General features: G+C 43.3%; 1 protein-coding gene across 1 annotated transcript in view; it reads right to left on the bottom strand.

The window, feature by feature from the left end:
* Positions 1-27,766, bottom strand: part of CC2D2B (coiled-coil and C2 domain containing 2B) — a 51,781-nt gene that overhangs the window by 8,866 nt on the left and 15,149 nt on the right. The window contains exons 8-25 of the mRNA XM_066621425.1: positions 27,394-27,491; positions 22,024-22,164; positions 21,053-21,110; positions 19,644-19,765; positions 19,121-19,298; positions 17,488-17,638; positions 16,424-16,542; positions 15,927-16,094; positions 14,422-14,625; positions 12,248-12,340; positions 11,685-11,779; positions 10,765-10,935; positions 8,264-8,360; positions 3,293-3,402; positions 2,124-2,220; positions 1,043-1,141; positions 717-899; positions 14-217 (exon numbers count right to left, since the gene is read on the bottom strand). Of these exons, the coding sequence (XP_066477522.1) occupies positions 14-217; positions 717-899; positions 1,043-1,141; positions 2,124-2,220; positions 3,293-3,402; positions 8,264-8,360; positions 10,765-10,935; positions 11,685-11,779; positions 12,248-12,340; positions 14,422-14,625; positions 15,927-16,094; positions 16,424-16,542; positions 17,488-17,638; positions 19,121-19,298; positions 19,644-19,765; positions 21,053-21,110; positions 22,024-22,164; positions 27,394-27,491 (2,388 nt within the window). The remainder of the gene's footprint in view (positions 1-13; positions 218-716; positions 900-1,042; positions 1,142-2,123; positions 2,221-3,292; positions 3,403-8,263; positions 8,361-10,764; positions 10,936-11,684; positions 11,780-12,247; positions 12,341-14,421; positions 14,626-15,926; positions 16,095-16,423; positions 16,543-17,487; positions 17,639-19,120; positions 19,299-19,643; positions 19,766-21,052; positions 21,111-22,023; positions 22,165-27,393; positions 27,492-27,766) is intronic.

The raw sequence follows: 27,766 nt of genomic DNA, 5'->3' as shown, positions 1-27,766 counted from the left end.
ATTCCATACTTACAGAAGTTAAATAAGGATCATCAGAACACATATCTAGTAATTTTTGTGGTGGGTTTAAAGAGGTAATATACTTAGTTACTAAAATATTTTTTCCTTCATTGTTGAACACCGAAGTTATAATTCTCCTCTTTGGAAACAGTGCCTTGCATGTTTTCTTAAAAATGCATGCTCTTTGCAAAAGCGTTTCATCTTCATGATCTGCAAGCTGAAAACAGAACAGAGCTGATGCTTTAAAACAGTGTTTCTCAAGGTTTGTTCTTCGCTGTACCGCTTCACATGGTCGACCTATTCAAAGTACCACTGGAAGTAACTGGCGATGACGTCACCAGTTACTACTAGGTTGGGAGGTCAGATGTGACATGATAAAGATCAGCAAGAAGCTTGGGGTGGACTTGAGGGCTTTTTCAAGTGCTAAAAAGCATGCTTTGGAGCTCTGCCCACAGAGAAAGCCTCCTACTGCTGTTTGTTGTGTCCTGTTCTTGCTCTCGCTGGGAGGCGGCAGGTGCCCAGGGATCCTGTGAGTACCACCAGACACCACCTCAAGTACCACTGATAGTACCTTTACCACTGGCTGAGAATCACTGTTTTAAAACTTCAAAACCAGTGACAACTTAGCCAAATATGGATGAAAATCTTCTTTTACAAATTATCCTACTTTTCAATATTAACAAAGCTCTTAAAAAGTGATAAGTATAAATACTAACCTTATCTGACTGAAAAGCATTTTCAGCAGAAGATAGCTGAGGTTCAATAGTGGCAAAAATGGTTAAAAAAGTATATTCTTTCAGGTTCTGACCATAGCATTCTTCTTTAGGAGGTACATATGTCTTACTCCATGTATAGCCAAGCAAAACGGGAGGCAAATTTACTTGAAATGTACCACAGATCTGTGAACACATTCATTATTAGGCTCATGAAAACATACATCATAATAAAAGAGCCTCAAAATTAGATAGTGTGATATGATCTTATTATACCTGGGGCTATATAGATTATGCACATCTTTAAAAGTGTGGTTTTTATTCATTACCTTTGATTGTTCAAGGAGAGTCGAGAAAGGAAACATAACCGATCCAAGCCAATTCTTTCTTACATAGGAGTGACCACTGCAGCCTTTTGGACAGATATCCTAGTGAAATACATACTTAGTGTTTATCTTTTGTATTTTAGGGATGGGTGTGTGCATATATTTTCAGTAGCTCTGGAAATATTGCTGAGCAAAGTTAATACTATTTTGTCTTTGTGTGTGTTTTCGTTATTGCTATAGATTACACAAGGTGATCGATCTGAAGCATTCCTATTACTGAATAGATATGAGGAGTTTACATATTCATAGTGTCTTTCTAGCTACAACTTATTTAAAATAGAAATACATATAGCTGAACTTTTGACATTATACTTTTTAATTCATTCTGCCCCCTCAATTAAAAAGTCATACACTATATCAGAGCTATTCAAACTGGGGCATCATGACGCCCCAACCTGACAGCCCTGGCCTTTGCTCCCTTAAGGGACAGGGGCAGAGGGAAGGCAGCGACGCAATCCCCAGAATCGAGTCGCTCAGGGGGAGGCAGGGACTGGCATTTACTCACCAGTCCCTGCAGCAGCCTGTCGGGGTTGCAGGAGCCCGGCATGAGCCACTGCAGGGCTTGCCGCAGCTTAAAAAGTGAAAGTGAAGCTATTGCGCTCCACTGTCGCAAAACCGGAAGTGGCGCGTGATTGCTCCACTTTCCTCCTGCCACCCGCCACGTGCCCTTGCACCGCTTGGCGCTAACCTTCTCTCCACCAAGGCTTCAACTCACTAAGGTGGCTGAGGTTCCAACTGCAGCACCGACAAGGCAGTGCAGGCTGTTTACTCCTTGGGTGGCGCCCAACCCAACACCCAGTTTGCGACATCCAGCAATGCTAGGCAGCCTAAAATCAGGCTTCCTGTCTTGCTCAACACAATGGGATTACTTCTAAGAAAAAAAAAATGACAGTTTTCAAACACCTCTACTATAGTTTTGAAAATTGAGTTGGGCGTTGAGCCTCCATTTAGATCAAACACCTTCATAAAAATATGCTTTAATCCAGTTTTAAAAACAAACTTATTCTTGTCATCTGCAATTTACCTCATGCTTTTCAATCTCAAATTCATCAAAAATGTTAATATATATGTTGTCTTTTATTTGAGATAGCCCTGAAAACGTATAATCACGCCCAGGAGAACTGCAGGAAATAAAGAGTTTCACTGAATCAAACAAAAGCCATGCTATCTTCGCTTTAAAGATACTCATAATTTGACAACAGAAAGCAAATAACGTTCACAATAACTTTATTTAGGCACAATCCTATCCAGGCCTTGCACTGACAGAACTCACTAAGTAAGGGCGCAATCCTGAGAACTACTTGGGTTGTCGCAAGTCCCTTACACCAGCCCAGGAGGGTCACAAACATGCCATAAAATTTGCACTTCCTTGGGAGTAAACTGGGCCGGCACATGGAGGTGCATCAGCCTGTGGAGGCTGACACATGCCTCCATGCCGGCTTCTTGGCAAGGCTTGCGTTGGCCCGAAGGCTCTGGGGTGGGTGAGGAGGAGGCAGGAAGGAGGCGGGAGCGAGGCATTCCTGGGTGGGCGGTGGGCAGGGGCAGGCGAGTGGGGAGTGGGAGGCAGGGCTGGGATCCAGCACTTATGCTGGATCCCAACACCCATTCCTGGGGAGTTCAGAGCGGCTTGAAGCCACTCCACTCTCCTCTGACTTATGCCACCTCAGGAGATGGCGCAAGTCCTAAGAGACCCATGGGGTAAGGGCACCTTACCCAGAGTTAAGGTGAAAAATTTCCCCTTGCCTCTGGCTCAGCCACTTTGGGTCCCTATCCTGCGCTAGATACAGCACAAGCCTCTTGATGCCCTAAGTTGAATAGACTACAAAAAAAGCAGGTCTAGTAGCAGGCTATTTTGCACCCTACACAAGGCTAACTACTTGCAGCCCCCTAATTTTTTAAATAAGATTTTACAGTTATATTCCATAGCACTGTTGAAGTATTTATCTTAAAATAAAAAATATAAACTGTCAGTTGCATTTTTAAAATGGGTTAAAAAAACAAATCTGTATAAAACGGTGCCCCTCAAAGGTCAGTACTGCACCTGTCTGAGGTATGCACCTTAGGCAGTTGCTAAGTTGGCCTAGTGATAGCACCAGCCCTGGAAACAGGTGGCCACAACAAACTTGGAAATTGTCACTGAATGGTTTAACAATCTCATACATTTTCATTAAGAACAGATGCCTGGAAACTTACATTAAATCAACCTGAAGTTCTTCATTCCAACAAGGATGAGAGCCGTCAGCAGTGCTAGTGTGATAAACTGTGTTTTGGAAAGAGACTTCTACAAAAGGGTGAACAGCCACCTAAAATAAATATAAGCATTATATTCTGAAATGCAAATATATTTTCAGCTCAAGCCACCATAACTCCCTGAGTGGCGATGCAGTGGCACCAGCATGACCTCTGCTGCATCCTGCAAAGGATGTTTGGCCTCCAGAGGCCTCTTTGGGGTAAGGGAACATTTGTTCCTTTGCTTTGGGGCAAGCCTCTGGGGGTTAATTTGGACCTGTGCCAGCTTGGTAGCTGGCACAAGTCCAAGTTAATTTGTGAAGGTAGTTCAGGCCTGGGAAGGAGGTAAGGATTTGGCGTCACCTCCTTCCCACCACCAAAGTAGTGCTGCCGCCACCGAACCTGCACCCCTGGGCCTTATTCGCCTTCCTCCCCAGCCCTATCACTGCCGCAGTTCTGTCCACCTGCCCACCATCTACCCTATCCCTGTGCAGCGTTACCTACAGGTCTTCAGGTATCTGCTGATGTGCAAGAGGCCGCTCCAGCCTCCCTGCCATCAGTCTGATAGCGTGCGCCGGTGAAGACTGCTTTGCAAATGCTGCAACTAGTTGCTGTTGGCGCAACATGCATTGTGCTGGTGCCTGGCCCAGTTAGGACTAGGGGATTTGCTTCTTTCAAATTTGTTATATTTACCACTGGTATAAAAAGCAGACAGATTTCACAAAAAGTGACCACTTTACCCATTTATAGTAAAGAAGTTCTTTTTAAAATAGTCACACATTGTAAGAAATATAAGAAATCCTTAATTTCTTTCTGGTTGCTTGTCAGGAATCACATAGCAAGGGAATCAAACCAGAAGATGATGATGATGATGATGATGATGATGATGATAATAATAATAATAATAATAATAATAATAATAATAATAATAATAATAACTTTATTTTTATCCCGCCTTTCTCCCCAAAGGGACTCAAGGCGGCTTACAACATATAAAAACAGAATTTAAAAACAAATAAAAACATATTAACACATCATAAAAAACAGCAGTCAGAGTAAAAAATAGGTAAAAAGAGCATAGAGCAGTAGCAAGTCATAAAAGAAACAGGCCTGTAAAAATATTAAAAGATGTTAAAAAGATGTTAAAAGGCCGAGAACTCAGAAGGCCTGTTTAAACAGAAGGGTCTTCAGGCCTCGCCGAAAGGTCTCAAGAGAGGGAGCCATTCTTAAGTCAGGGGGAAGGGAGTTCCATAGCGTTGGTGCCACTACTGAGAAGGCCCTATTTCTTGCAGCCGCCCCACGTACCTCCCTAGGCGGCGGCACTTGTAAAAAGGCCTTCTCTGATGACCTAAGAGGACGAGCCGGATTGTACGGGAGCAGGCGATCTCTAAGATACCCTGGTCCAGAGCAGTATAGGGCTTTAAAGGTCAATACCAGCACCTTGAATTGGGCCCGGAAACGAATGGGCAGCCAATGCAGCCGCTGGAGAAGCGGACTGACAGAGTCGAACCGCCTACCTCCAGTAACCACACGGGCCGCCGCATTCTGCACTAGTTGCAGTTTCCGAACCGTCTTCAAGGTCAGCCCCACATAGAGCGCGTTACAGTAATCTAATCTCGATGTCACAGAGGCATGGATCACCGTGGCCAGGTCTGCACGATCCAAGTACGGCCGCAGCTGGCGCACCAGCCGAAGCTGAGCGAAGGCTCCCCTAGCCACAGCCGCCACCTGGGAATCCAGGAGCAGCTGCGAGTCCAGGTGGACCCCCAAGCTGCGGACCTGCTCCTTCAGAGGGAGTGCAACCCCATTCAGCACAAGCCGATAGTCCAGCACCTGCATCGAGGATTTCCGAACCAGGAGAGCCTCTGTCTTATCCGGATTTAATTTCAGCTTGTTAGCCCCATCCAGATCCTCACTGCCTCCAGACAGCGCTCCAGGCCCTCAACCGCCACCCTGGAGTCTGGAGGAAAGGAGAGATAGAGCTGGGTGTCATCGGCATATTGAAGGCACCCCACTCCAAACCCCCGGATGACCTCTCCCAGCGGTTTCATGTAGATGTTAAATAGCATGGGGGACAGAATTGAGCCCTGTGGCACCCCGCATCTCAAGGGCCAGGGTGTCGAACAGGCATCCCCCAGCACCACCATCTGGGACCGACTCTCCAAGTAGGAGCGGAACCACCGCAAAACAGTGCCTCCAGCTCCCAACTCGGCCAATCGGCCCAGAAGGATACCATGGTTGATGGTATCGAAAGCCGCTGAGAGGTCCAGCAGGACCAACAGGGACGCACTCCCCCTGTCCAGTCCCCGGCGTAGGTCATCCACCAAGGCGACCAAGGCGGTTTCCGTCCCAAAGCCCGGCCTGAAGCCAGATTGAAAAGGATCCAGATAATCCGCTTCATCCAAGACCCTCTGGAGTTGGGACGCCACCACCCGCTCAATTACCTTGCCCAGAAACGGGATGTTGGAGACTGGCCGGTAGTTATCCAACACAGTGGAATCCAGGGAGGGCTTCTTCAGGAGGGGGCGAACCACTGCCCGTTTCAAAGCGAGTGGTAACGTCCCCTCCATCAAGGAAGAGTTGACCACCCTCCCTGTCCACTCAGCCAGCCCACCCCGGGCAGCTCTTATCAACAAAGCTGGGCAAGGGTCGAGCAGGCAGGCAGATGGCCTCACACTCCAAAGGAGTCTGTCCACATCCTCAGGCTGCACAAGCTGAAAAGAATCCCACAACACAGGACAAGCAGTTGCCAAGGGGACATCGTCAGACACTGTCAATGTGGCATCCAAGTTGTGACGAATACGATCGATTTTATCTGCAAAATGTTGCGCAAACACGTCACAGCGGCTGACCGTGTATTCCTCCTGGTCTACTGGGGGGGCCTGATGGAGGAGGCCCCGCATCACACGGAACAGCTCTGCCGGACGGTTGTCAGCAGACGCAATGGTAGCAGAGAAGAACGATCTCTTCGCTGCTACCACCGCCACGGAATAGGCTCTGTAATGGGTTCTACTCTGTGTCCAATCGGATTCATCCCGAGTTTTCTGCCACCGTCGCTCTAGACGCCTGCCCTGCCGCTTCATCATTCGCAGCTCCTCAGTGAACCAAGGAGCCGCTCCAAGTCTGCGACGTGGCAGAGGTTGCTCCGGAGCAATCTCATCCACTGCCCTGGTCATTTCCCCATTCCAGAGGTCAACCAGGGCCTCAGATGAGACGCCAGTCTTGGCAGTGGGGAAATCCCCCAGAGCCCTCAGGAAACCTTGTGCACAGGAAAAGATGTGCAGGGAATTGGCAATACCTGTTGTATTACATCAAACAGTCCATTATTACAGTGCATTATTCCACTCTATTGGGAGATGTTTAACAAAACATTTACTCCAGGCCATAGAAACCAAAAAAAACTACAGTTCACTGGATGAACTGGTAACAAAGATGCAGACTTCATCCTCTTTTTTTCTTTTTCCCCTCATGCACCCAGCTAATGGAAACTTCTTAACTTTGCTAAACCACAGTTTCTCATGATATCCAACCTGGAAAACTATGGTTTATGACTTGCCTTCAAACCACCACCACCAGTCTGATTGTGTATTTAAGTGTTGCCTTCAAACCACAGTGTCCCATTCCCTAGATATTATGGGAAATGCCAGTTTCACAAAACAGGGCACTTTGCATTTAGCCAACGCACATGGGGAATGAAAGGAGATGGGGGAATGCATGAGCTAATTATTCCTTTCTTACTCATTCATGATCTAACGAACTATTGTCTGAACCAAGCTTTAGGGTCAATTTATACAATCAGCTGAATCAAGCGCAGAAGTTTGTCAAGTGCAGATGGATTGCATGCTTGAACATAGAAAACAATCTTAGAAGAGAAAATGCATAAGCTTCATCTTGTAGTAAATAAATGAAGACCATAGTTATGCCATCAACATTAGTCCCCCCAAGTGAGTATCTTTCACCAAAGTACATATATCAATGATGTTTTGATAAGGCTGGTAAGACAGCTGCAAAACTCATTGAATGAACAATGCTATCACCAGGTTGTTATGGACTCTGGGACAAAGCACTGCATTGGGCCCCCTACGGTGCTCCTTGCCAACCTCCTGATGGTTCACTGAACCCTACCAGTGCCACTAATATTGATGATTCAAGGACTGGTCTAACTATGTTGGGCCACACATGGACCCTTGAACAGTGCCCTTGACCTGGCCAAACCTGAAGACCTGCCAGTTGATCCTAGCACAGATCCTCCTCCACAATGTAAACCTCCAAATCTACACACTGAACAACATTTAAAGTAAACAAAATAACTAGGATTCAGAAACAAATAGTTGATGACAAAATATGGCATCTTCATTTTATCAAATTTTAAACCTCAGCTGAAATACTTATAAATTTACTCTTAAGTTTCTATGTAACTAATAAAAGAGATAAGGAAATATAATCCAGCCAGTCCTCTTAGGTCATCAGAGAAGGCCTTTTTACAAGTGCCGCAGCCTAGGGAGGTGCGTGGGGCGATGGTAAGAAATAGGGCCTTCTCAGTAGTGGTACCAACACTATGGAATTCCCTTCCCCTTGACTTAAGAACTGCTCCCTCTCTTGAAACTTCTGTTTAGACAAGCCTTCTGAGCTCCTCGCCTTTTTAACATCTCTTAACAGCTCTTAATATTTTTTAACATCTGTTTACAGGCCTGATCCTTTTTTAATTTGCTGTGCTATGCTCTTATCTGACTAGTTTTTATCCGACTACTGTTTTTACAATATGTTACAATATGTCATTTTTATCTGTTTTAAACTATGTTTTTAATGTGTTTTAACCTTGTTTTGTAAGCCACCTTGAGTCCCTTCGGGGAGAAAGGCGGGGTAAAAATAAAGTATAATAATAATATAATAATAATTTGGAATGGAGCATAAAAACTGTGATTTCATAGTTACCTCAGTTAGAGGATCAACTGAATAGGCTGACTTTCCTGAAAACAAATGTCTGCTTCGGGACATGCAATTCAGTGATGATGAATGAACGATTCCAAGCCTTGAGATATTAAACAAGAATGGCATATATAGTTCAGGTAGATTCTCTCATTAACATGCCCCACAATTTCCTGACTATTTAAATTTACACATTAAAATGTTAACCTACATAAACTACAGTTCTGAGAGTTGTGGAATACATTCTACAACTTCAAGTGTGCTGATTTAACTGAGACATTCATGAATTTTGGAGCCCAATTCTGGGGGGAAAACTCACCTTTCAGTTCTAATTTTAAAGGACTCTGTTTCTTTCTTGCCTGCATACTTTACGTAACTAAGGGCACAATCCAAACCTTTAGTGCCCTACAGCACGTTTGTGCCTCCTTGAGAGGAAGCCAGGCTGGAACTTCGAGAAGCGCCTCCATAAGCCTCCTGACATAAGCCTCCACTCCGGCTTCCCCTCAGCCGCTTGTGTCAGCCAGCCTGCGCTGACACAAGCGGAGAAGGTAGGTGTGGGGGGGGGGGAGGAAGGGAGGCGTTCCTGGGCGGGGGGAGGGAATAATGGGCAGCCCCGGGGGCGAGTGGGCGAGGAGAGGGAGGCGGGGCTGGGATCCGGCAGTTATGCTGGATCCCAACCTCCGTCCCAAGGGAGAACAGAGCAGCTTCAAGCTGCTCCACTCTCCTCGGACTTGTGCCACCTCAGGAGGTGGCACAAGTCTGAGAGACCCATTGTGACCAGTAGTCCTTACCCAGGGGTAAGGGGAAAAGTTTCCCTTTGCCTCTGGCTAAGCCGCTGCTGGCCACAATCCTGCACTGTATACAGTGCAAGCCTCCTGGCTTGCCTGTTCCAGCGCAAGTAAGGATTGTGCTCTGAGGGTCCAATCTTAACTAAATGCTGTCTGCAAGGTACAGTGGAACCAGCAGAGGCTACACTGCATCCTGTAGGCAACTGGAGACCATACAGGGCAGAGAGTTAAGTAAAGATTTAGCTACTTACTCTACTATGTGCCTGCATGGCCTCCAATAGGTCTACTCAGATCTGCACCAGCTATTTCGCTGGTACAAGTCTGAACAGACCCAAGGGACATGTTGAGGGCAAAATAGTGGTCAGGATACAGGCAGAAAAGGCTTCACTGATGCCCCAATCCCCATCCCCAGAACTTGCCAGGAATCACAGCCAAAGCAATCCCCCAATTGCTAAAGGCTCTGCTCCAATCATTGCCAGTACCATCTTGTTTGCACAATTTCTGCACAATTCCAAGATCCAGAATTCAAAGACAGCAATATTAGTGAACACAGCATTATTATTGTATTTGTCTTGATTACTATGTATTTATTGCATTTTATTTATTGTATTTGTCTATGATTACTAAGTCATACCCTTCAATTTTCCACATGAAGAGAAGGACGTGTTTTTAACACCCCAGTTCCCCTATCATAATCAAATGATTATGATTTCAATCACCACCATCACTTTGCTCCCTGAGATAATATGCTTACTCTACAATAACTAGCAATTATGCTTAGAGATGTTTACTTCCAGCAAGTATGATAGGATTACAGGTCAAATCTTACTGAACATAATGGGCTTACTTCTGAGTAAAATAACACCATTTTCAAACACCTCTAATTATGCTTTACTGTCACAGTATTTTCTTGTAAATAGAAATCCTAATCCAAGCAATATGTCTATCCAGTGACTTTTAGCTGACTTTACATGCAATCTTATGTATGTCTACACAGATGTAAGTCCAACTGAGTTCAATGGAACGTACTCCCAGGCAAGTGTTTATATGATTGCAGTGTTACAGCCCAATCTACCCAACTTCCTGAATGGCAATGCAGCAGATTTACATAAATATTTGTAGCAGTTACATTTGTTTCATCATTTTAGCAGTAATATCTTTAAAGGAAACTTCATATTGAAAGGCATGTATAACTGGTTATCATGTTCCCCATAATTGCATATGATTGTGAAAGTTGGACAATGAAAACGTTAGACAGAATGAAAATTGCTTTTTTTAACTATGGTATTGAAGGAGGCTCATGCACATCCCATGGACTGCAAAGAAAATAAATAAAGGAGTGCTACAGTGTATAAAACCGGACATGTCACTGGAACTTAGGCTTAGTTACTTCAGCCATATCATGCGGTCAACATCATTGGAGAAAGACGTTATGCTCGGAATGATCAGTGGCAAAAGACGATGAGAATGCAAAAGAACATGTTGGCTGGATGTATTCAAACACTGCCCAAAATAAAAAGCAATTAAAGGAAGCAGTACAAGATTGGAAATCATGGAGAGACCTGGCTCCTGGTATTGCCAAGGGTCGGACATGACTGAATGGATAATTCGACTCAAGTCGTATAACGAGATTATCAAATCTATAAACAACTTCCTGCCTGTTCCACATGCACCCTTTACAATCTATGATTTTCTACAGCATACTTAGTTGCAACATACTTAGTTGCTGTTGCCTTCCTTGCGGGAATATTATATGCTCTCAATATTCTGAGAAGAAGTTTAACATCTCCATCAGAGACAGTCTGAGCTGGAACCTTCCGTCTCTCTTTCCTCTGTGGTTTCAAATGTCTTCTGCGTTCACCCAGCTTGAAAACTAAACTACTCAATTGGCTAAAAAAAAAAATGAAGTTGTTGAGATTAGATTTAAATAAGTTCATATAAGAAAAGTGTAAACTAAATTGTGTGTTTTGTAATTTTTTCTAGGGTTATGCAAACTTACAGCCCAATCCTAAACTGCCCAGAGTGCCGGGGCTGCCGCAGCGCCAAAGTGGCTGCCACAGTATCCTAAGCACACCAGACAGTCGCCGGCAGCTCCTTGGGAGAAGGGGACATTCAACCCCTTCCCCTGAGTAAGGAAAATAGCCCCCCAATGGGGCTACTCAATTCTGCGACAGGCTTTGAGCTGGCACAGAATCATGAGCAAGTGTTGGACCGCGAGGCCCAACAGGGGGCTCTGGATCTGGTGGAGCCCACCCCTGCCCACTGCCACGCCCCCTCCCCCCTCTCTCCATGCCCCCCCACCCTGGAATGCCTCCTCCCCACCTACCCCATGCCTCCACACACCTCTCCGCTGCCTGGCAGTCCAGACGACTGCTGAGTGGCGGAGTACCAGCTTCCCACCAGCAGTAGCCCAGCGCTAAGGGCTCACAAATGTGCTCATGGCACATTTGTGACAGTGTGCACCAGCGGTAAGCCAATGCGCCGAGTTCAGGATTGGGCTCTTAGCTCTGAGCAATGTAAGCATTATTTAATGTTAATACAGTAGACCACTAAGCAATCACTTTCAAAAGTTTCACCTGTGTGCTTTAACAAACCAATTTAAGAAAAAAAAACCCTGAATTTAAATTTTAATTATGTACCTCATAGATATAATTTCTTCATAATCATTCACAATATCCGATAGATTAAATTTGTGCCTAATAGTCATAATTCGTTTCATAACCAATTCTCTCATCTGTAAAAGAATCATTTGTTTTAATAAATGCAACTTTAAAGTAAATCATGATGGTTTTAGCTACATAGACAATATTTCTACATAATATTGTTTTCATGAATTGAAAATGATGACCACCACACATTGGTGGAACATTTGGTCAAGGAACATTCTGTAATACAGACAGAGCTCAAAGCAACTTAAGGCCTGATCCAAAGGAGTCCTCACCAGCCCAGGGCACTGTGTTGCAAACATATTGTAAAACAAGCCTGCAACACTCTGAATTGATTCAGTGCTGGCTCAGTGCGAGCGCCAGGAGGAGGATGGAGGACCACCACCCATTGTTATACATGTTGTTAGCTGCCTTGGGAATTTTATTGAAAATGAAAAGATGAGATTAAAATATTGAAAGATGAGATACAAATACTGATAACAAATAGTTGTGCAGCCATTCATTTTCTAACATTAAATATATGAAAAGTGTCATACCTCTCTAATAAAATTGGCAGAACAATTCCTTTGTGCAGAAATAGGATCCACATCTGTCATCCATTTGTCCTTCTCTAATTGGCTTCCATATTCCTGAAATAAGAATTAGGTTATACTCATAAATTAAGCACAAATCTTTACAGCAAGACTTAGAAACAGTATGTATGTTGCTACAATTATTCTTTCCACTTTTTCATTAGAAATGGAGGCGGGGTGACATCAGAGATCAGTAAGAATAGGTACTGGCCAAGGGCCTGCTAGCCAGGTTAACCCTTGAATCCCTCAGTACCAGTGACAGAATCAAAGGAACATCACCCCTTCCTATCGCCTCCCTGTCCTGTTCTCCCCTTTCTTGCCCCTGCCAATGCCTTACCTGCTCCAGTGGATGGAGTCTGTCCATGGATGAGGAGTGCTTCTGCCGCTTGTGGCAGCACTTTCAAAATGGCCACTGACAGAGCACTCTACACACTGTCAGCAACCATTTTGTGACAGTAAAAATCTGTTAGTCGGATATTCGAATAAAGTGTATAGCCATTACTTCATAGTGAAACTCTGTTGCAAACACTTCCTTCCACACGACAGCCCTTCTGCATAGCACAATTAATCCTGCACAGAATTGGGCTATGAGAGTAATCCAGGAAATCTCCAGTTCAAATCTCATCTCAAACAAGAATTTGCCCTACAACAGGTTTTTCAAGAACAAACTTCCCTCCTAAGGAACGGAAAGCCTGTATATATTATCATTCTTTTAAAACACATTCTTGCAGAATATGCATTTGGGCTAAGAATATCAAAAGCAATTATTCACTAGAAACGAGAAAATATACTAGAAACATAAGAGCCAAATACTCTTAAAATTTGAAGTACAGGCGCCTCTTAATTTATGTGGCATCTACGTGGTCTTGATTCATTATTATTATTAACAGTATTTATATACCACTTTTCAAAAAAAGTTTACAAAGCAGTTTACACACAAAATAAAATGGCTCTCTATCCCAAAAAAGCTCACAGTTTAACACAGTGATTTTCAACCAGTGTGCCTTGGCATATTGGTGTGCCGCAAGTGGTCTCTAGGTGTGCCACAGAAGTTTGGGGGAGGGTCATTTATTAACAGGGTGGCCAGATCCAAATGAGGACAGAGTGCCTATATCTTTAACTGCTGTTTAGAATTTTGACAGGTGCAGCTGAATATGGAAGGGTTTAAAAAGCTACACCTGCCAAAATCCCCTATTCTATACACTGGTTAAAGGTATAGGCTCTCTGTCCTCCACTGGATCTTGTCACCGTGTTTAAGAAGAGCCAATGGCAGCATGGATACATTGTCAATTGTTAAAAAAAAAAAATCTGGTGGTGTGCCTTGATTATTTTAGCACTTTGTCAGTGTGCCATTAGATGAAAAAGGCTGAAAATCACTGGTCTAATAGAATAATTTGAAATGTTTTAAAAATAACATGGTCAATCATTTCATTGCAAAAGACACAGAGAGGTTTTGAGACATTTGCCAGCTATGAAATGCAATTAAATGGCAACTGAATTAGCTGCTAACAAGCAATTGGGTAACATGCTGGCAGCTTCCTGTGGGGCAGAGGGAATCTTCTCCAAAACAAGATTAAAAATAGAGAAACAAAATGAGTTCACAGAGCTGCCACTTACCACTTTCTCAGTTTCCTTTCTGGCAACTTTGTTATCATTGCTTTCTCAGTCATCAACATCAGTAGCACTACCAGTAGCCTCCCTCCTCAAACCTACACCATCTTAGGCAAGCAGAAGTCACCAGTCAGAATAAGTTTTCAGTGACTTTTCACCTAACCCATACCATTTACACTAGTTCCTGTTGCAAAAGTAGTTTTCAGTTATGCGTTTTTAACTGAAATTTGCGGCACATCTGTCACTCTCATGTGCATGCACAAGTATAAATCATTCCAGCGGTATACTTGTGGCAGCACATGATTTACCATCAGAACACAGAAATATGTTAAAAGTTCCAATCCTCAGAGTACCTTGATAATATTATTCAACATGAATACAGATACTAGAATAAAGTATATAGCCATTACTTCATAGTAAAACAATTTCCGCTGTATGAACATACTAAGTGCAAGAGCACAATTAAAGGAAAGTAGAATTAAAACATTGCACAAGATTGTAGGTCAGTACTTGTTAGCCTGACATACCTGGAAGATTGTGTCTGGTATCTCTCTGTCATAGAGAGGGATTTGTTGAAAACGGTAGAAACCTAACTGTCCTAAGCTTCTCAGCTGCAACAGCTGGAAACGTTTACAATTTTTAATCTCTTCCTCAGTAACAAAGTTAAATTCTTCTTGCAGCTGTTCAAGACGAAAGTATTTTGAATCACTTTGCTCCTGGGATTTTGCAAACTATTAGAGAATGAAAATTTTTAAGTTGGAATATGTAGGTTAGTTAATTACAACAAAGCAGCAATCCTGTACTGCATACATTTACTTGGGAGCAAGTCCCATTGAAATAAATGGGACTTACCTCTGAGTAGATGTGAATAGTTACTCTTAACCAATGCTACAGGTGCCACTACACTGCTGGACATCCCAAGAATTTGAGTAGCAGCAGTGTTGGTTAAGGGGAATCATGTGTGGATCACCTGGGCCTGATCTCCCAGCTCCCACCTTAATAAATTAAAAAATAGATCTAGAGAATCCTAGACTTAAACCAGAGATACACATACTTAGAGAGAATATGGAGGGGGAAACCAATCACTAAGCAGACTATCCTGTCGGCTGCTTGGAAGGAAGGAAGATGGAGCCAAAGGCCACGTTACCGATCCATATTTGCTGAGGTGGTTTCACAGATTATATACTGGGGCTGCGAGCAGAGAGGCTAGAGTGCCCAAGAAGCTCAAAGAGATACATGTGAAAAACACAAGAAATGAGAATAAGGAGAGCAACATAAGGAGGGAATCTAATGGATGCTGGGTTGAGACATGACAATATTTACAGGGAGGAAAGGAGGGGAAAGGAGGGAGACACAAATCTCAATCCAACTTCCCACCACAGATGCAGCTGCACCAATGGAGCATGTGCTTCATCCTGCGGAATGGGAGTAGTCCCAGAGGTCTCCTGCAGGTAAGGGAACATTTGTTCCCTTGTTTGGGGTTAAGCCTCAGATGCTGCAATGGGTCTACTCAGACCTGCACCAGCGATCTTGTTAGTGCAAATTCAAGGGGACCAGGAAAGGCAGATCAAGGCCAGGAAGGAGGACAGGATATCAGCAGCACTGCTGCCATCAATATCACCCTCTTTCTGGCCTCAATACGCATCCCTCCCCATTCCAGTCTCCACCTTATCCCACCCCCTCCTGTTCATTCTGTCCACTACCCACCCTCTGCCCACCCTGATTTACCAGTTCTAGGACTTCTTTGCAGGCTGCTAGTGCCTGGCTGCTTGCCACTTGCGGCAGCAGACCAGCTGCATGGAATAGTGGATCTCCTTTTGCTACTGCTTTCAAGCATTCTGCACTGCTGGAGTACAAGTTCCAACAGAGCAGCAGGCGCACAGGAGTGGGCCCTTAGCTGTTTTTGAACTCCACTTGTACCTGACAGTCCTAAAGTCAGTTTTTTCAATAGATGATTCAATTCTTTAGTTTCAGATACAGTTTCTCCTAAAAGCAGGCTTGATGGCTTGTTACTAAAACTTATTATTATTACCATAATTAACTCAATCAAATCTGAGTAGTTAGGATCATTTGGGTCAATGTTGACTTCTTTAGCCCAAGCAATAAGTTTCTGCAGGTCAGAATGCCACCAAATTCCAGTTCCTTTTCCTGCATTGACATTCCTTGGCGCGCACACACACAAAAAACAAACACATACAAGCTTAGTATTAAAGGGGGAAAGATTCTCATTACAATGTTCAAATGTACACCATTAAAATTTGAGTTAATCAGCTTGACAAACATTTGAAGACATCATCAGCTTCAGCCTCATCTCAAAACACGGTTAAAGTAAAGCTAAACAAAAGGTCAAATGACTATAGCAAATTGTGGCCTACACATATACAGATAACTTCAGCAATATCAGGTCATAAATTAAATTACCAATATTAGTTCAAAATCCAAACATGAAATTCTATTTAACAAATAACTAACAGTGTTATCTAACAAAAAACTTTATTACTTGTTGCAGGCAAAGTTTGCAGACTGAACTGTGGGTGCTAAAGGAATGCCTCTGTCATCAGTTGCCCAAAATAAAGAATACAGTAGTTTTCCTGACGTCAGAAGGCAAAGTTCTTCTCTTTTATTCTCATCAAGAAAAAACAAAACATCTGTAACACAAACGCAACCAAACTAAGCACTTTTATAAAAATAGCCAGAAATTACATTTGAAATGCTATGTAGCTTGTTCATTGCCAGACAATGTTTATGCCATAATGGATAAGGCTTCATACATACGTACACAGACACTCACAAGCAGGGCACTTAACCAAGACTTGAAATCCCTAATGTCCCTTAATGTCTTGAAATCCCTACTTCTTTTGTCTGGTGTGGATTGATAACAGCCATATGTATGATTTATGGCCCAATCTGAGGATTTCTTGTACTAGAAAAAAGTACTCAGAGTGCAGCACACTGATTACTGCTGTATCAATGAAAATCTTTAGAACAACAATGTTAGAGGCAAACCAATGGCAATAGTAAAATGTATTTTGAAATATGGTGGGCAGTATGGAACAGAGAAGATCCCATTCACTAGTATTGTCATGCAAGTTTAAATACAGTGCAAAACATTTTATAGAAGTGTGGGTTAAAAATTTGGGGTAGCCTAGCATTCACAGTTTACACCCACAGTGCCCCTTGAAGCTTCATTTTATTCCTTTTCCTTCTGTAGTTCCCTCCCCAACCTGCACTGCATCCCGTGCTACTTCTGAGACTCCCTGACTCTCAGTAGCAGCTTTTCGGGGGCTCATGGGGCTTCTGGAGGGAGGGAAACTAACGGACCAATCCTTACTAACTTTCCAACAATGGTGCAGCTATGTCAGTGGAGCACACGCTGCATCCTGCAGTGTGGGGACAGTCATGGAAGACTCTTCAAGGTAAGGGAACTCTTGTTCCCCTACCTCGGGGCTGTACTGCAGCTGCATTGGCACTGTAAAGTTGGTTCAGTTTGGGCTGTAAGTTATCCACAAGCATAAACTGTGGATGCTACCCATTAAAAAAAAAGGCAGCAGTTACTCTCTTGCTATACACTGTAAACGTTATTATTAACTTACTGCTTCCCACTGCCCCATCTGAAGGCTTAACTTGCTGTTCACAGCTAAATTCTGCCTTATCCAAAACATCTTTGCTTTTCAATAAAAAGCTACTAGGAAGAGGTAGGTACACTTTGGTCAACAAAATTGTCTTTTTACTTGATTCAAAAACCTAAAAGGAAATAAAATTGTGCTTTGTTAAAAAAGGACGCTCAAAGGAAAATTCTCCAAACAAGTTATCCACAGCAAGAGAAGTAAAGAAGATGCAATCAATCTTCAATATTATATACCAGCAGTTCCAAACTCTCCAGCAAGCCTCTGCAGGGCTCCGTAGGAAAATCTAAAAATAAAGATCGCGACACACTTCCGGTTTTTAATTACGAAACCAGAAGTGGGTTGCAATCTTTATTTTTAGTTTTCCTAGGCTCAGGGTGCCCTGAAACAAAGCCCATGTCACCCCTTGCAGTGGCACGATCCTGGGGATCGCATTGCTGCACTCCCCCCTTCCTACCCCTTAAAGAGGCAAAGACAGAGCTCCTCAGGTTGGGGCATTGCGAAGCCCCTGTTTGAGAACCTCTGTTAAATACCAGAACCACCTAAGATTAATAAGTTAATTACACTTAAAGTTAATAGTATTAAAATATAAACATGTAGCTAGGTGCAAAATGAACCAATATATGTAGTGGTTAGCTGGCGCTAACCTGGATCGCCAAGCCGTGGCACAGTAAGCGGGGGCGGGGGTGGGGAGGAGGCGTTCTGGGGAGGGGGGAGGCCAGGGGGGAGGTGTGACATGGAGAGGGGGGTGGGCTGGAAGTGTGCCAGGGGAGGGAGGGAGGCAGGTTCATGAAGCTCCGCTCTGCAGGATCCAAGGCACTCATGGAGGGCTCGGCCCCCTTTTGGTCATCGGTAAAGTGAGTAGCCCCATTGCGGGGCTGCTTACCTTACCCAGGGGAAGGGGACAAAAGTCCCCTACTCCTGAGGTGCCTCCTGCAGTAGCCTGGGACATGCAGGATCCAGCGGCAGCCGTTCTCGGTGCCACTGAGGCTGGACGCCCCGGGCAGCTCAGGATTGGGTTGCCCATCTACTATTTATCAACTCCATTGGTACAGGAAAATATTGTGCTAACAGGACAACTGATCTATTTTTATAAAATTAATGTGTGCACTGCATACTTTCTGAACATACCGGAAGGGAGTCACAACTGGGCTCAGCTACCTGTGAACAAACACAAATGATGCATACAACAAAGAAGACTTGTTACACAGTCGCACACATTATGGGGCACATTGCAAAATCATGCCTTGTATTCATGGCATCCCCCAGTATCTGAGAGGGATATGTTCCTCCCTGCCCCTCACATATACACAGATATGAACTTGATCTCCCTGCGGTCTCTGCGCACCCCTGCCTCGTGGGGGATGTGTGGGCAGAAGGGAACCACAGATTCACAGATACCGTGGAATACCTGTACACTATAATTTCATAATGAAGAGAATCTAAGTATAACTGACTGCTCATAAAAGAAAACAGGATTACCACCAAGTTACAAATGAGTTCTCATCCAAATTAGTGCTTCGTAAAAAAAATACTGTATTAGGCTCCAATGATAGCCCATTGCTGTGCTAACCTGTACATGCCGTTGCAATGGTCATACCTCTAATCGGAGAGATTCAGGCCAGTTTAATACTTGAATTCTAAAAATTTGCTGGAATATTACTTTAAAATCATACTGAAGAGGAGCTTCTGAAGTACAGCAGACCAATTTATTGTTGTAATATATTTTAATCAAGTACTTCTGCATTTGGATTTTTTCTCTTCGCTTTTGTTCATCTCTAAACATACAGGGATACAGACCAAACACTTGTAATTATTTAATGAAATTTCCAATGTTTCTAGAGCTACTAGATGTCAGCTACACTAGTAAAATGAAGCATATGTCGATTATTACACAACAGTACAACAAACATTTTAAATGCTTCTAACATTTTGAATTAAACGTTCTGAATATGTATATATCTAAATCAAATCTTAAACTCTTTCAGTATTATTTACCTTATTGCCTAAACATTAAAGGACACTATCAAGTTAATTAACTTTTTTAATGATCCTGCCTTAATCAAGAAATACAATATAACAGCAGATACTTTGCAAAAGTAAGGAAGAAAACTACAACTCACAGGGGACACATGTTTGCTGCTGTTATTTCTGTCACGAAGGTAAGATGTGGTATGAATTTAGGTTTGTTTATCCCTTCATGGTTTGTTGAACTTAGAAAGGTGTGAGAATCCAAGCATCCCTGGAAATCAGTACTGTATTAATTTGTACTGCACCTCAAGCACTTCAAACATATCACAATTTCTGCAACTGTATTAGTTATACAAATCCTGAATTGTATCTATTTCCATGGAGGCACTTTGTAGAAACAAGTTTTGTCTGTTCATGAAATAAGAGGTGCATTCTTGCAAGGGGTCTTTCCACCAGTGGAATAGGTCCTTGGTAAGCGCAACTATCCTTCCATTAATGGAAAAAGCTTGTTGCCACAGAGCACCTCCACATAAATGATTAAAAGCGCAATCCTATCTTGCGCTGGAATAGGCAGGCCAGGAGGCCAGCGCTGTATCCAGCACAAGATAGAGCCCCAAAGTGGCTCAGTCAGAGGTAAGGAGAAACTCTTCCCCTTACCCCTTGGTAAGACACTGCAGCCCCAATGGGTCTCCTTGGACTTGCGCCACCTCCTGAGGTGGCGCAAGTCCAACGAAAGTGGAGTGGCTTGAAGCTACTCCACACTGTTCAGGAACGGGAGTAAGGATCCAGCATAACAGCCAGATCCCAGCCCCGTATCCCATTCCCTGCACACCCACCTGCCCTCCGCTCGCCCGGAATGCCTCCCTCCCACCTCCTCCCTGCCCTCCCCAGAGTCTTGCATTGGCCAACCTCAGCCAAAGCAAGGCTCCCTCCACAAGTTGGCACAGAGGTTGGATACAGCCTCTGTGGGCCGGTGTGCATCCATGCGCCAGCCCAGCCGACTCTCGAGGAAACCAGTGTACCTTATGGCACATTTGAAACCCTACTGAGCTGGGGCAAGGGACTTGCGCTGGCCCAAGGGCGCCTCAGGATTGCACCCCTAGATACCACTCCTTCTATATATGCTTAGAATGAAAATATTGAATATTTTCTAAATCTAAATTTACAACAACAATACAGTATTCATAAGCACTATATTCCTGTAAACATCAATTACTCTGCATCCCCATCGCACCCCTTAGTACCAATTTCTACTAAAATGTAACTAAAATGTCAAAATTCTGTAATTAAAACACATATTTTTCCCCTGCTTACCACTGTCTTCATTTCCTTCCCCTTCATCTGTTGTTCACCTTATACCAATATCTAGATTGTAAACTCTTCAGGGCAGGGGCTTATCCCCTCGTTCTTAGTAGTGTTTCATGTACAGCAGTACTGATCTTATTTATTTTACTGTGGCAAAACCATTTACTATTTAGAAATATTTTAAAACCTTCTGTTTTTTCCAGCTTGCTGAAAGTTTGTTTGAAGGATCACTATCACCTCTTTCATGTCTTATCTCTTTATCAGTTTCTTCTGATATTTTGGCTGATTCACCTGGCGCTGAGTTCTTTGCCAGCCTTGTCAAAAAGTAAAAAGGAAACAATGAAGCTTCTATACAGGCTCGGTTGTGTGATTCTTCTCTGTATTGCATGTATTGCATTTCTGGCAGCCCCAATACTCTATACCGGGTGGCCCTCATTATCCACTAGGATTCCATTTCAGAAACCCCCATAAACAAGGAAACCTGCAGATAAGGAAATCCGTGGGGTTCAGTGGGGGGTCAAGCCCTCTGAACCTGATCGGAGTTGTGCTCCAGTTGGGCCCGGAGACCCTTCTGAGGTTCAGGGAGGCCATGTCTTCTAAGGGCCAAAAACCATGACTTCCGGTTTTCAGCTGAAAACCGTTTTCTGTTTTTGCATACTGTGATTCAAATCTGCAAAGAGAATGAAAGGGGGTGCCAACATGGTGGAAGTAGCTAAGAGCCCTGCATACAAAATCATATCCTTTACTCATGTATTGGATCATAGCATGCAGTTTCATCCTGCTGTTTATGCATGTGAAGGGTGCAGGTAACTATAATGGAAGTCTCCTCCTAGGGCAAATTGCCTTGGGGGAAGGTTCCTATCCACAATGAGAGCACAACTGAGATAATGGTTTAAAGCTCCCTCTCCTATGCCATTCCCAATCTGAATCAAACCCTCTGTGATTCCCTTATATGTAAGAAAAAAGAGCATAATTAATGAATCAAGTACTTTGATCTTTTGACAGTCAAACTAAAAGACATTTATAAATCCTTCTAATCCATTCGTTTCATTTGTTCATTTTAAATAATTTCAACACATTAATATATGTTAAACCACTGTTTCTTATAAGTAATATATTAGGTTTTCTATAATAGTTTCAAATGTTTGTACCAGTTGTCACAATAACCATTCTATAAGAATTTTAAAAGTAATTACCAAATACTATGGAAGATTTTTATGTACTTACTTTTGAAACTGCAGCTTTACAGTTGTACTGATAAATCCTTGCTGTCTACGTAAAGCTTTTATTTGTTTCCATACCTTTAGCAAATTTTGTATTAAAGAATTATCTCTTTGAAGTTCTGTGTCATGAAGCACTTTAGTATTTCTTTTTAAAACATAAAACAGAAAGGAAATAAAATTAATTAAGGCTGTAAATCCAATGCGTATATATCTGAGTGTCTCTGAACTCAATGGGGCTTACTTCTGAGTAAGCATGTATTATATTGCTGTAAATAAAATAAACACTCATAAAATGATAAATTTTATGACTTCCAGCTTTTAAACAAATTTCTGCTAAAAGTATAGTAAAAACAGAATATTAATTTTCTCTGAAATAAACTGCAAATAACCAACAAGATGTTTTATATTTAACATACATAGCAATTCTTCATTGGATAACCTTTACATAAAAGAGGAGACAAAAGAAGCAAAAAGCTCAAGCCTATGTATTTTGGAACTGTGAGAAAAATCAATAGCTTCTGGAAATGGGTTTGAATGATATGGAACAAATTAGTGGACATGGAATTCCAAGGGATCTTATGAAGATTCTGATTATTTATTTATTATTACTGTAGTTAGTCACAATCTATCTGATAGTGGTTGGTGTTTTCTGAGTATCAGGTCTTTCCCAAAGACATAGAATGTTGCTGTTGTTAGTGACAGCATTCTATCAGCTTTGAATGATTGCTCCCATATCAGAATATTGGAAGGTAAAGAAATCTCTCTTAACTATTTAAACACATCAAAATATCATTTCTTCTATACTGTTTCTATAGATTCTTTTTTCCAGAGAAGCAGCTAGGATTTTTTTTTTACTTATATAAATACATTTACAAAATAAAAGTGAACATGATCATGATAAATTAAAAACACATAAAGCCCACATAATACCATCAAATCACAGAGTGAAAAGAAAAAGCCCACTTACCACTCAATATCATTAACAACACTCAAGGAGAATGTTGGTAAAAACTATCCACACACTGGGCATCAGACATTACTTCATTCATAGCCCAATCCTATGGTTTTCCCCACTACAGTATGCAAGCATGCCAAAACAGGCTACACTGCATGCTGGGGGGGGGGGCAATCAGGAGGCTTGGGAGGGGAATGGGAAATATTTTCCCTTACTCCTCCATAAGCCACTCAACTGCCATTGGATTTCCTTGGACTGACACCACCTCTTTAGCTGGCACAAGTCCAAGGAGGCAAAGGGAGCAAGTCAGTTGGCACTAAAGGGGACAGCTTCCTGCACAAGTCACTCATGCCAGGTGCCACCCTTCCTGTCTGTGACTCACCCTAGTGTTGCAAGGTCAAAAGCAAAGTTCAAAAGCAAACTCAGTAGGCAAGAGTGGTGATTGTCTGCAAGCTTTATTTTGTTGCCAGCAAGGGGCTTCTCAGGGATTCCTTGTCCGAAGAGAGCAATTTTCCCAGTCTGACCCTCCTGCTTATATTCTATTCTGGCTCATTTGTTTGAGGAGTCTTACACTTCTCATTGGCTGGGGTCTGACATCAGAGATGGGGCTTTCTCAGGATTAGCTAGAGATAACTTTACAAGCATTTGATTGGTTGGTTTCAAGTTACAGGTTCCAAAAAAGGCAAAAATGTACATTGAGACATATTTTTTTAAAGATTCCAACGACCACTAGGTGGCACTGTTTACTCATTTATTACAGAACTGGCTTTTTGGTATGTCTTGTGCTTACCTTTGACCTTGGCAAGAGCCACCAGTGTTATCTCTAACATTCCTTCTTGCAGACACCGTGGGGCTCTGTGCCAACATTGTTTAAACCAAGTCCTCTCTAGTTGTGATCCCATATGTGTACCTTAAGGGATGTTTAGTGATGTATAGTGGTGTAATTATATTTATTTAATACAGGAAAACCAACCTCTTATTGTAAAAAGGATTTTAAGAGACCTTTCTCATTCATTTTAACTAAATCCAGCCCCTTCTGTCAGCTTTCAGCTCAAACAGAGGCTCTCGTGATGTTTTGGCTTAATCAGGGGACTTTCCCATAGACAACTTTATTATCTTGTTCCTTTTCTAGCAGTCTCTGCAGGTGTTTGTATTAGAAAATTCTATTTCCATCTGCCAAACAAGATAAAAAGTTGCATATGCTAAGACATCCCCATCAAGTGTTTCAAACTTGTGTATAACTTTTCAATTTTCCTACTTCTTGGTGCCAAGACAGATAACTTTTCCCTCGCTTTAATGTTGCAAGTCCCTGCCTCTGCTCGCATATTGTAACCAAACTGTCTGAGAAGTTATTTTTTCTTGCTTTCCTGTGTGCTGCTGCTAAAAAGTCTCTGGGATGCTTACTCCCTTGTTCACATTAAAAATATGAAGCAGAACTTGGAGTCTACAGAGGAGATACAGGGTTAGGAATGCTTTTGCCCAAGACAAGAGTCTTATCTTTGAGGAGTAACTTTATACCACATTCCAGAGTCTCCCTGTCAGACCCTTTTGATTTTTGGCTGGGAATAGCTTTTCTGAGTTACATTTTCAGACTTGAGGCTTTAGTCTCTTTAACAGTAAAACGTAATAGCTTTTTCACCTTTCTGTGTATTTCTATGCTATTATTAACTTTCAAACCATTCTAACAGCTAAAACTCACTTTAAACTACTACATATTCCCACTAACATTAATTTACACTTTTAAGCAACAATTATTAAGTAAACAAGCATTGTAATCTCTTTGACATGAAACTTTGGTATATTAGCCCCTCCCAGTCTTTAATATATGCATTCAAGACTGTATTTTGGTTTAAAAGGGAACTAATAGAATAAAAGGTTTAAACTGCAAATTCCCTTCCATGAGTTCTCTGTTTAAAAGCAAACCTGAAGGTGGAATTTGCCTCCTGTTCATTCTGCTAACTGGATGCCAGACAGTTTGCCAAAGAGACATTCCTTGAGACTATTTTTAACAGCCAGCTTGCAATTTGCAGACAGAGACCAGAGAAATGCTTTTTGGTTTTAAACATGTGAGCATCCTCTATTAAACTTCTATTTAGGCTTTAATAATTTGTTTGTGAATATTTTCCCTATAGCTGTAAACACCTATAGCAGTGGAGCTCAAAACGTCGCTCGCGATCTACTGGTCGATCCCGAGGCAAAATGAGTCGATTGCGGAGCCCTTAGTCTAGTCACTAGACTAAAGGCTCCGTGATCGACTCATTTTGCCTCGTGTTGAGTCACTAGACTCTAGTGACTAGACTAGAGTCTAGTCTATAGAGTCTATAGACTAGGGGCCCCTGGAGACTAGCGCTGCTGCCCTCCTGCCCCTGCTGGGAGGGGGGCGAGAGGAAGATGCCAGGCCGCGCCGCCCGTGAGGAGGCGCCGCCCAGACCCTCGCACCGGAACATGCAGCACACCTCGCAGAGCTCGTGAGCTCGCCTGGCTCAGCCTGCACTCCGCTCCTCGCCTCCCTCCCCTCGTCGAGAGGCACACTGAGATGGAGGGAGTTGCGGGCTGTTCCGCAGTGGGAGAGCCGTCGCTGCTCACCGTCAAGCACGAGCTCAGGAATGGTGAGCATGTCAGCGCCTGAGGGGTCGCCTGTGTCTGTCGGGGGCTGAGGAGAGCAGCAAAGGGGAAGGAAGGCAGGAGGAGCGCGTGCGTGGTGGGGCGAGGAGAGGAGCGGAGCGCGCTCGAGGATGGGGCAGTGCACGAGGAGCCCCCTGAGAGGGCGGCGGGGAGGTTGGAGCAGGCAGGGAGATGGGGGGCAGAGAGAGAGTGCGAGAGTGTCCCCTGGAGGAGCTGAGGCTGCAGTCCTGTCCACGCTTGCCTGGGAGTGAGCTCCAGTGACTCTAATGGGACTTTTCTGAGTAAACCTGCATAGGATGGGGCTCTGGGGCTGCAGTCCTAGCCACACTTGCCTGGGAGTAAGCCCTAGTGACTATAAAGGGACTTACTTCTGAGTAGACAGGCTTAGGATGGGGCTCTGAGGCTGCAGTCCTATCCACACTTGCCTGGGAGTAAGTCCCAGTGGCTATACTGACTTCTGAGTAGACAGGCATAGGATGTGGGGCTCCGAGGCTGCAGTCCTGTCCATACCTGTCAGGGAGTAAGCTCCATTGACTATAATGGGACCTTAGTAGACAGGCATTGGACCGGACTCTGAAACAACATTGGTGCCTGTGAGGAACCTTGGGGCATCTCTTAAAGGGAGGGAGATGACCATTGGGGGGGCAGATGGAATGAGAAGCCATCTGGGCAACATGTAGACATTGTTGACAGAGGGATGGGTGGCCTCCAAGGCAGAGAGCAGACAGCCCAATCTTATCCACACTTTCCTGGGAGTAAGCCCCATTGACATTAATGGGACTTCTGAGTAGACATGAACTGTAAATTGACAGAACTGGAGAAGATGAGGAAGGTAAATGGGGCAGAAGCAGGTGGGAAATTCTGTTATGGCAAATGCTATTATTGCAAAAAAAAAACAACTCTGGTAGATCTCCGGGCCTTGCTGGGTTTCAAAGTAGCTCTTGAGCCAAAAAAGTGTGAGCACCCCTGACCTATAGCATAGCATACGCACTTGCTTCATTAAGCTTGTAAACATTTGGTTTGTTAGCATAAGTGGCTTTCTTTCATGGCCTTGCCTCACTCCCCCATTCTACTCACCCCCACCTATTCACCTCCATTGGTGTGCCCTCCCTGACACAGTATACAGGGCCTCTGAGGCCTCTTCAGCAGTGGCCGAGAAGCACATAGCTACACACACTTCCAGGTTGCCTTTTGTGACGGCCAGAAAGTGTGTTCCATAGGATTGGACGGTTAATTGCTTGAACATTTGAAGAAACAGGCATGGAACTGGTTGTTAATAAGTTAACATTAGCCAAGATATTTACTGAAACCACTTCCTCTTTCTGAATGAGTTTGCAGAAAGTGGGACACCATAATCATGATGTTAAAATATTACAGACTACCTTCACTCATATGAGCCCTGAGATCAGCCTCTTAGGGCACAATCCTGACCAGGTCTACTCAGAAGTAAGTCCCATTTTGTTCAATGGGGCTTACTCTCAGGAAAGTGTGGTTAGGACTGCAGCCTTAAACTCTCTACTGTCAACTGACTATCAATATTCTGAACTTTCTTCCAACAAACACTGGCTGGAATTTTTACAGCCAACCCAGATGTGACACAGAGGACTCTACATATATACTAGCATAACTTCCTATAATTCCTTAGCTTCTTACAATGGCAACTGACACCTAGAAGGCGATGCACGTTTTATTTCGTGAGCAAACTGAGTAGCATTCATAAATTACAAGACATTAACTCTGATGAAATCCAAACATACCTGCAGCATGTTCAGTCTTTTTCATTTAAACAATTACCTTATCTGTGATCTGTAATCCTCTAAAGTTTTTGTGCTCAGCTGACTACTTCCTATATTATTTTCTGCAAGTTTTGTGGCACTTATTAATGCTTTAAGCTGTAATACAAATAAATGTCTCAGAATATTTGTTTTTCTTAGCATATTAGTATTAGTAACAAAGTAAATTAGTAGGCTAAGGCCCACTACAGGGCCTACTCTGTGGCGACAGGGGCAGCGAAGCGCTCCTTCTTCTCTGCCACTATCGCGTCCGCACATAGCCAGCCAGCGGAACTGTTCTGTGTGTTGCGGGGTCTCATCCATCAGATCCCATCAGTGGATCAGGAGGACCACACGAAGGTCCGCTGTAACAACTTTGCCAGGCACTTTGTGAA

This window comes from Tiliqua scincoides, chromosome 3 (assembly GCF_035046505.1).
Source record: "Tiliqua scincoides isolate rTilSci1 chromosome 3, rTilSci1.hap2, whole genome shotgun sequence".
Lineage (NCBI taxonomy): Eukaryota > Metazoa > Chordata > Lepidosauria > Squamata > Scincidae > Tiliqua > Tiliqua scincoides.
This window is presented reverse-complemented; position numbering and strand designations above follow the sequence as displayed.